This window comes from Tenebrio molitor, chromosome 5 (genome assembly GCF_963966145.1).
Source record: "Tenebrio molitor chromosome 5, icTenMoli1.1, whole genome shotgun sequence".
Lineage (NCBI taxonomy): Eukaryota > Metazoa > Arthropoda > Insecta > Coleoptera > Tenebrionidae > Tenebrio > Tenebrio molitor.
This window is the reverse complement of record NC_091050.1, coordinates 9,797,558-9,808,251: the sequence shown is the minus strand read 5'-3', so window position 1 is coordinate 9,808,251 and position 10,694 is coordinate 9,797,558. Positions and strand designations below refer to the sequence as shown.

At 38.2% G+C, this 10,694-nt stretch overlaps 1 protein-coding gene across 9 annotated transcripts in view; it reads left to right on the top strand.

Annotated features, from left to right (window-relative positions):
* Positions 1-10,694, top strand: part of by (blistery) — a 137,579-nt gene that overhangs the window by 65,851 nt on the left and 61,034 nt on the right. For 7 of the 9 annotated variants that reach the window (XM_069048026.1, XM_069048020.1, XM_069048021.1 and 4 more), the window contains exons 2-3: positions 1,562-1,679; positions 6,258-6,295. In XM_069048026.1, coding sequence (XP_068904127.1) covers positions 1,562-1,679; positions 6,258-6,295 — 156 coding nt within the window. Of the gene's footprint in view, positions 1-1,561; positions 1,680-6,257; positions 6,296-9,499; positions 9,671-10,694 lie in introns of those variants that run through there. The other 2 variants (XM_069048033.1, XM_069048025.1) reach the window with 1 other exon arrangement.

Below are 10,694 nucleotides of genomic sequence, written 5' to 3'. Positions count from 1 at the left end.
TTCTTCTTTGCCCCTCTTCGAAACACAAAAAACTGGAAATAAAATACATCCTGTCGTTGATTGTTATAACAAATTCGAATCTATCATTAACTCTTTACCTGTGGGTTATTTCTGTTTTTATGTCTTTTTTTTATTAATGACCTTTTTTTATTCTATTTTTCTGTTAAATTTAGGTTAACTTAGCAACTGCAGTAAACTCTAATAAATAAAGATTTGAATTTGAATAAACTTCTTCACACTTGCTCTTCTAAAATATCTGCGGCTGTCGTTTATTAATCCTAATTTATATTTGAAATTGCAGGGTAATAATTGCAAGTCATTTATTACGATTATCCATGTATCACTTGCAGTCTCCACCAGTGCAAGAAAACAGAAACAGATTTTCTAAAATAGAACTCAATCAACCAGACTGATATAAAAAGGGTTTGCAGGTGTCATTTTTACATTAGAAAATAATAAATTATTGGAACCTGTCAGAAACAACGGATGCACAATCTGATAACAGTATTGTGAGAAAATGAGACAAAAATAAATTTGAATAGCAATCGAAACTTCATTTCAATTTTGTCTTTGTTAATGAAAAACGTCTAGTTTTGCACCGTTAAAATTGATTTTTTCCTTTATCGATCACAAAAACAAAAATGAGGTTTACGCTGTGATAATAGAATCGTATGCAACACAACATACACACCTGCTTAATGTGCTTTCACATCCCGACACAGAAACCAAATTAATCAGAATTGATATGTTATTGGAAACATTGCATTATTAATTTCAATGCCCATTAAATGTTATAACTGTTATAATCACACCTGCAATCTACTCTGTAAGTGCGTTTCGTGAAATTCCGCATTAAATTTAATAGTGCGAGGAATAAATTTACGAAACAAATTTACACAATATATTTGCAAACCTTTTGTTACCAAATACGTAACAGCAGTAGTTATTCAATAAAATATGATGTTTGCGAACACTGGCCTTTTAAGGCATTAAAAAAAAAATCGGTCTTGATAATAATAAAATTTAGTTTATAAAATACAACTTCCCTGGATTTTCCTCCATTAAAAATTGGGAATATTTATAATCGTTGAAAATTGTTCCTACAAATCCTACATAAAATACAAAACAAATACAACAAAACTCACAAATTGAAATGTCAAGTGAAGCAATTGTTTCTAATAACCAAAGGTCACTGCCTACTTGGTTTTATGTTCGTTTATGTTTAATGTATCTATTAAAACAAATTTTTTTATTTTAATGTTCCTACAAAAAATATTGTACGAGCCACTTGTGTGAAGACATCTTCATTCGCGCATTAATTAAAGGCACTCGCTCCTTCGTCGCTCGTGCTTTAAAAAATGAGCTCATGCAGGAACATCGTCTTCCCGCACTTGGTTCGTAAATAACTATTGCCAATATTAATTTGGCCACATCCACAGCTAATCATGCGTGTGCGTGTTCGCCTCACCAGCATTGGTGATTGGTAATTCATCAGGAATTTAATGAAACCGAACGCTTTGTAACGAATCCTGTAATAAGCTTTTTTGTTTTCTTGTTTCAGCAAGACGATAGCGTAACACAGGGACCAAGCCATGCATTTCGCTGTAAAACGTTCAAGAAGCCGCGACCCTGCCACCTCTGCCACCAGCCAATTCTCAACCAGGGATCCTGTTGCAGAGGTACATTAAAAATATTATTCCGTACATTCCGTGGGTTTTTTATTCGGCGATAAAAATACACACAAGCATTTTATCGCGCCAAACAAGCCCGCTCGTTTCAGTGTTTTTTTAATCATTTTTGATCCAGTCCTTTTTTGTGTGTTATTGTAGTTTATCATCGGGAGGTGTAATGGGAACGATAACTTCACACGCTTTACGTCCGGATATTAACCTGTCTGTTGAGATAAAGTCGACAAATTAAATTAAAGCTCTGCGGGGAATACCACTGAAAACTCGGGGATTTTAATGCCTCTTAGCATTCGACAATTGTGTCCAATCTGTTGCCGCGCGAGGACTCTTAATTAGCCCAATTTACCCGGAGTTATGACCCGGATTTTGGATATGTAAAAAATTGTCTCGATGGCACGAGATGGCGCTGAAGAATTTTCTGTTTGGGGAAGTCCCCACCAACTAGTTGGATTTTTTGTCAAGTAAAAATGGCGTGATGCGACTTAAGTGGGGTACAGGAAGGGGTCGTGGGAGGATGGCACTGTCAGCGTCACGCGAAGAAACTGAACGGTTGTTGTCGGTGTTTTGTCCTGTCAGTCGGACATTTTAAAGAGTCATGTGCACGATTCGCAGTGTGAGGAGGATCTTTCTCATGCACTTTTCTGAATAATGATCGTGCAACGAACAAGGACGAGGAAATTTATTTTTCCGTCGGAGCTTTCAGCTTTTTCAACTTGGCCACACATAAATCTGTGGCGCATAATAGAAAGTCGGCGTTTAAACGACAAAGACCGTAAACACAATTGTGTGGGTGTTTCCAATTACGGCCATAAAGAAAAACGGAATACATTTTAAAATTTAAATCGAGATCGGAATTTATGATTAATGAATTCGCGCGAATTAACTCGCTGCGAAATTTATGGCGGTTGCCGTTTTGATAATTAAAAAGATACAGGTGTGGATGTTAAATGATAAATTTGCATATCTGCGCCCCGGCTCACCAACTAATCGGAATTAATTGGTTTTTAATTGGTGGAATCATTACAGTTTCCTGTATTTCCGGTTTTAACGATGGACAGGAGGAGATTAAGTAAAAAAAATATTTTTGTGTTTTTTTTTCTCTTTTATTTTATCCGTTTTTGTATTTTAAAGCTAAAAAATTCTGGGGATTCCCAGCTGCGACCGGTTGCAGTTCCCAGTGGAACATTTTTGACCCAAAAACGTCAAATTAAATTGAACAAAGGATTGAAATAATCATCGCGGTACGTGGAACTGCGTCCATTTTAATTGATTGTCTGGTACAAAACAATTTAATTATATTTTTTATCCGGCATGAATGGATCCTTTGTCAGAAAACCTTAACTATCAGCGACAAAAACGTCGCCCTCTGACCCCCCAGAGATTTCAATCCTGACTCTCACGTAAATGAAACAGCATCACTATTCATATTCGATCTGACACCAATAACGTCGACTAAATTAATTATGTATCGACTTTCGGGCACACGATCAAACGCTGTTCCGTAATGAATAGGGCATACAGGATCGTCCATAGATAGCAGTGCAATGACAATGCGAACATTATTCACATCTCTGAATGCTACATTACTAGCAATCGAATGAGCAAGCATCGCATTATGCACATACGTACAGTATCTCAGTGGCGGAACCAGAAATCTAATTACAGAGAGCGACTGTCACAAAAATTATCGACGGTCGGTCAGACGCCCCCGTCCTACTCCACTCTCCTGCAATTTACATAATTGCAAGATAACACGTGTGCAGTGCACATCAAGTGATTGTAATTGTTTGTGAAATTATTGTTATTACCGTGGACCGTAGCGTTAATGGGTTCGATTGCGCGAAACGGACATATCGCCGCCATTGGTTTGTTGGAAAACACAACTGGGACAGTCTGAGGTGTGTTTGACATTGGGGAGTGTGTAAATTAATATACAGAGTGCGGGTCAAAAATGCAACAAGGGTCGACACGGTGTCTGTTATACAACGAAATTCATTAGCCAATCAAGGATGTCGACACAAAAAAAATTACGTCATGGCAACTGATGTTTTTACCGAGTGGTTGGAGAGAGTGGAGGGGACTGGAAACAAGGACTAGTGCAGAAGGAAAAAGTTTTAGCCAAGCGAAATACAAAGTGTTCCAAAATAATTGTGGTGCTTGGATCGGAAAAAATAGTTTGCCACCTTTCGACGATAAGGTCCCGCACTAAACTACACCAAACATAACCTCCAAGTGTCAAATATCATTTCTGTCATTCGTTGCCTGTTGTCAACAATATTTAAAAATTCACAAGAAAGTGAAATGATGCCTCGGGTTTAGGCAAACAAAACTAGTCAAAACATTTTATTATTCTAAGGAGTTGTAATTGGTTTAAAACCATTACAAACTGATTTAGTTAATATTGTTTTGTTGATAAACCTAACCTCTCTTATACTTGTCATTTGGATGGTTCTTGATAATTGGTATCATTTTTCTAGTATGCGTCAAAATTCAAAACACTCAAATTGTCAAAACTGGTATCTAACCACAATAATTTTGGAACACTGTGTACATTTAAAAAATTACACAACTGTAGTCTTCAGCTCGATGAAACTGAGATCAATAAAGAATGTGGTCGCAGCAGCCTATGAATTTTTTTCTGTATGTTTTTGATTGAAAAATACTTATCAGTTCGAGGAAATTCTACAAAACAAAGTTCTACAGAATAGGACAATTCTCTATTTTTTGCAGGCTATTTCCAAAATATGATTCCAAAAGTCATGATTCAGTCGTTAACATTAAAAAAAAAAAATGAACAAATGATAATGTGGAACTCTCAACTTGTCAAATATTTTTCAGTCAAAGACGTGCGTAAAATTTTTCATGAACTTTTGCGATCAAGCTCTTTATTGATTTCTCTATATTTCACAGAAAGGGATAATTAAGGATGTGGTGTTACACCAGATTGTAAGAGTTCCGGAGTTAAGCTCTGCGTTTGTTTTGTTAAAAAGAGGGAAAATCAGAGAAATCTAAAGACTGAATCTGGACTTCTCTTATATGAAGGATTTGCAGTCGCAAAATAAATTGGAGAATATTTTTTGTATCTTGCATGTTACTTAATAACTCTTTTATATGGATTCTATTCATCAAAATGGAGGCAGAAAATTATGAGATAAAAATTTAATTCAATACATCCTGTAACTAGTTGCTTTTTATGAAAGTATTCTAAGAAATGAAAGTATCGTCATTAGACCACATGCTGTCAGGGTAATTACAGAGTTCTAAGTAGCCCATTAGTGCAGGTCTTGGCTGTTTCTTGTTATTCTTTATCGAATGTGGGTGAAACAGTATCGAGCCGACTCTGCAAAACTTACCCCAACCCATAACAACCCCAGATCAGCTTCGAAAAAGTGACACAATTGCTTCGCTGGCAAAGTCGGCGTCCATGAAACAAACATTATTAACAAATCTTTGCAAGCTGAATATTTTAGTTTCTTTCATCATGTCTCATGTTTTATCTAGTTCTAGAGCAATACACATATTTACAAAATGTGTAAATAACTATAATATATGTTCGTCTATTTGTTCTTGCAAATTTATTATCTACACACATGTTTTTTAATAAGTTTATTCTGTAATTCTCAATGGCATTTGTAATATGTAATAGCAGTAATTCTAATTTGTATGGGGGGATACGGATCTACTCGTATCGTTACATAACATTAAGATAAGGGTATTAAATTACCATTGAGGGTTATTTCACAATAAAAGTTTGTAATGCACGATCTGTTACAAGAATATAGTAGGTCCTCCCCTAACAGAAATACAAGTAATGACTAATGTTATTTTTATTACTAAACAGAAATTTTCTTGGGGCCAACGTTATTGTCGTATTTAAAAAAATGTACAGGTACATATTTTAAAATTCAAGTGAATTGTCATTTTTGATGTCACTTACTCTAGGTGAAAAAATTAATTTGCCAATCTATCATGTCGTTTATTCGTTAAAAATAGCCATTGTCAACAGAGTCAGAAATAGGGATATGATAAGATTTATTCTCTATTATTTTATTAATTATGAAAAACACTTGATGAGAAGGCAAATAAACAAATCTATATTTAACATTGTATATCAGCTAATAAAAAAAATAAATCGGAGAAGATTTTAAATTGAATTTTATTGCCAGCTGTCCCTCAAAAACAGTAACTGTGTCGCAGTTGAATTTTTTAATACACCATTAGTCAGATATGTAAATCGCCTTCGACGATAAAGTTCAATAAGTAAATCATCAGCTTAACCTCCCGACACTGATCACATTGAAACCACTTTGGAGAAACGTGTGCCTTACAATACCGCAGCCGCCACAGCTCCTAATCCCGATCAGAGGTCGAGGTGATGAAGTCATGTATTTCGAGCTGACCATGAATCCCACCTAGTCGATTTATTGGATCAAAAGTTATGCTAATCGGATCATACATTTTCATAGGATCGTGTAGCAATTCTATTAACGTTTGATGAAGCCGTCTCCAGACACTTCGAAGAATATTTATTTAAATGTTGACACTAATTCGAATCTCTTTTTGTTACAGTGTGCAAATACGTCTGCCACAAAGTTTGCGAAAGCAAGGTGAGTACACGACGATTGTTTCGATGCAAATTTACCACAAGTGCAACACATGGTCATAAAATTATTCTTGCAACGGGTGACTCGATTAATTACTCCATCTAAGGGGAAAAAGACTGGAATAATAAACAGTTTAAATATCCTGCTTCTCACATGTTTCATGTACGACAAGAGAATTAATAATTTATAAATACAGTTAGTCGAGACCCATAATGACACATTCTTGTCTATTCGTTGACATTGTAAGCAAAGCAGATCTAATTTGCGACTGTAAATAGTCATGCTGCCTGCCATTTCCTTATTCCTATCTGTTAGTGATTATCATAGTGTTTCATATTCATATGGCAAAGGAGTAAGCGTCGATAATCCTATTTGCATAGTAATTACGCAACTATGAAAACCATTCACGTAGCTAATCCTTCGCCTGCAAAGTTTCATGATTTATCCCGCGATGCAGGGTCCAATTAAAAATTAAGTGTTCCCTGGAGCATCTAAAAACCGAGTAATTATTATCCTTGGAGAGTCCAGTTACGAACCACCGTTATCGAGTTCGTTTGATTTCCGCGGGGTAGCGCCACGAGCGCTACGAGTTGTAGGCAACCTTACTTACACATCAGTATTTATGACCTCGAAGCTGCAGGCGCAAAAAAGCTCGTCGTACGTGGAAAAAGTGTCGAGATAAGACTGGGTTTTTTGTGAGAACGAAGAGGAAGTGTGGTCAAAGTATTACTTAAGTCATTAATTCAGCGATTATCGAAGTTTGCGGCTACGTGCGTATGTTTGAAGAAGTGCGAGATGCAGCGGTGGATAAAACGAAGGTGGCAATTATCGCCGGATGATTGGCTTTGTTGGCCATCGCGAAGAGATGCAAGATACGAATTGTTGTGTCGGTCCCGACGAGTTTCCCGCTGCGACCTTCTCTCGAACGAGGCAGACAGCTTGGCATTGCCGTTTGGCGCTGCAAAAACTGGAAGCCGCTCGTGTTATTACCTAATAAGTGCTTTAGGTAAACTCAGGATATTGACTTTTGCGCGAAACGGCATATCGAAAATGTGATGGGCTCGTCGGAATGACGTTCCCCAAACAGAAGAGTTGTTTTATCCAAACACGGCTGCAATTCGGCCCCGGGCTCCGATACGGGAGCTCGTCCAAAATAATTGTCCGGGCAGGGGGCTGAAACGGAGCGATAAACGGCGCGGTTTATAAGTTATTAAAGTTCAACCACACTCATTGTTCTAAAAATATTTGCCCGGTAAATATTGGCGTAATTTACTCACAAAGCTAAAGTTGATTCAGACGCACAAAGAATCATAAAATCTCATGTATTTACTCCTCGCAGCCGGAGAACGGGAAAATGAGCCGCGCGAAGGGCATAACTGTAAAGGCGACACTCGGGAAAAATTTCCGATGACCATTGCGATTCGAAAAGTCACACAAAACGACCAACCGACGAGCGGCATCATAATAACAGACGAGGAGAGTGCCGTTGACTCTCCTCGAGTAAAAATGTCCAGCCGACCATTATCCGGTGATGACTTGCAAATTCCCTTTGATTTATTTGTCCCTACATCGAGGATATTACGGTTGTGACATTTGAATTACCGAAGACAAATCGGTGGCGTAAACCGAAGAGGCACAGGCGTAGGCGGCGCAGTCCTCCATAATTGACCGGCGTCCAGCAGGACCAGGACAGGTTTAATTGGATTCCCTCGTCTTGCATTATTAATAAACCATTGTAATTTTAATAATGATCGAGTCGCTCCATCAATTTCCTACACGTTCTAAATTTAACTGTCTACTTCCTCCTCTTGTATTAATTGCTTCAGGAATAAAGTCCTCTCGATTAAAATTATATCCACATCCCCGGCACTCTTACTTAGTTAATTAAGCGCCCATTAACTGAGACTGTCGCGACTTTTCTTTCCCAAACGAATTTATTTACTTCATTAAAATTGTACACGATTTAAGTGTTTCCTTAAAATATGGCACGGTTGACAAACATTCGGAAGGTTTTCATTTAATCGACTCGGAAAGAGTCTTCGGGCTGGTCTGCGCAAATACGCGGTGAAAAATGCATTTTCGAGAAGGAGCACGTGAGAATTAAGAATAGTGTTCATCATAGAAAGCTGTCCGCCTGGAGGGAAACCACTTGGGCGGAGGTTGTGGGAGGAGGCCGAAACTTTTGCGTCATGTAAAGTAGTTCCACGGTCGCATTTGAGGGGACAAACTTAAATAAAATAATAGACCCACATGTTAAGATAATCACCATTTTATTGTTTCTTTTTAATACAAGTACTTGATAAAATACAAATCTAATTTGAACCAATCCAAGGTGATGGTGCAAATCTGAATTTGAAACCTTTATAGAAAAGATTAGATTTTGGTTGTGATTATTTTTAGACCTCTTAACATTGGACATTTTTCTTGGTGCTTGTTCGATGAGATCATATTGAATAAACAACACAATTAATAATAACAGCATAATTAATAACAACAACAAAAAAGTTGTTGACAATGTACAGATAAAGTTTTGTGTTCTATTAGTCGTTAACATTTTTTTTAATGAAGCACACTTGAAGCATTGTTTTGGATTAGAAATTTTTACATTTGCCAGGGTCACGACATGTTATTCTTGTTACATCTCATTTACCTTCACGTTTGCAAAACTCAACCTGAATTTAATGTGAAGGCACATTTCGGCAGATTTTTATCAAATTCCTGGAATATTTTTTTATTATCACGATTTCTGTAAATGATACGCAATTTCCAAGTAGAGGCGTACTCGTATTTACCTGTTTGTGGTCGATAACGATAATGTTTGCCTGTGTGATTGTTGGCAAAAAACGATACTGATTAATTCTACCAAGACATTATCAGATCAGGTAGATACCTGATCTGATAATGTCTTGGTGGATTAGATAATCGGACGGTTCGCAAATATTTATGGAAATAAATAAAAATTTTCTGGTTCTATGACAACGCCGGTGTGGTTACCTCGGTATTTGTTCCAACTGCCTCGTGGTCTCATAATTCCGAGAGCACAAAGCGGCTACACACATACTCGAATCATAATAAAGATGGAGATTAACGATAAGCAATATGGAACATGATAACAGTCTCTCCTGCGACCTGCGATATTGTACCACCCAGAGTTGGCACACGGCTTTCGTTGGTTTGACTAGTCGTATCGCGAACCTGTTAGTGGCTTTGTGGTTTATTGGTGGATGAAGAACAGTGTTCCATGGTCGCATTGTGTGGATAGAGTAACGCGAGTGCAAATTGAAACGTGACAAATCCATAATAATAAAACGCGGAATGATAGTGTTTTAATGGTTGTGTTGGTTACCTTGTGCGGTGACAATGGATCACGAAATAGGCGTAAGATTTCCATTTTCTTCTTGACAACGCTTATTAACGCACCTCACCGGTCGCACCGAAACGCAAAAAGATAATCCATAGGCGAGATAAAAATGTGCGAAACGAGCGTCACGTCTTTTCGGACGGAACAGGTCTACGGAACGGGTTTCGGAGCTTCAATCGGATCGCTTTGGAAGAGTTAATTGCGGATGTGATTAGAAAAAGGCCGGAAAGTTACCCGGACCGTGGACCTCCGTGTGCAAATCGCCGCTAACGACGTGATTCATTAAGCACAGTTCTTCCATTTCGGCAAGATCACGACGAGACAACGAACGTGACCAGCGCGATTGAGCAAACGGACGTACGGTAATTTTTTTCCTGGAGGACGTTGAGAAATGCCGGCCGAGAATTCCGCAAATACAATCCTAGTGCTGCAAAGAAAAGAGCAGAAATGCTCGGCGGTCACGCCGCGCTCCCAAGGCTAACCTGGCTATTAATTTTGGTTAATCTGGAGATCGTCCAGTTGCGGCCAGGAATGTATTCCACTCTTCGGTTCGCGGTTATGATTCTACCAGCGATAAGCTAAATCATTATCCATCGTGCCAGTCGCGAATTTATTTCACTTCCAGTGGCTTCAGTTTCTTCTGGCGACTTGCCGAGGAGGTGCTAAATTACGTAACGTCTTAACAATCACTTTGCCGGTAGCCAACCGGCATCGTCTAGCTTTCGTGGAATTTCCGCGAAAGTGAAGAAGCATTATGCCGTCCCCACCTGACGCCGACGACCACTCCATTCGGATTATCTTTTTTTAACTCGTTTATCTTATCAAATCTTCTGTCATTGACAAATTCGTTTGGACGCGCGTAGGTCGCCTGTCAGTATTTGGCAACAAAAGAAGATGCTCTTGTCTGGACTTTCTTGACTCAAGGGTCTCTTATCATTCTGTTGGCAAACACACCAAGTGCAATTGTGCAAACTTGAATGATGAATGTTTCGGTCGTAGACTTCAAAGTGGTGCTTGTCAGTACAGGAAAATGAAATTATA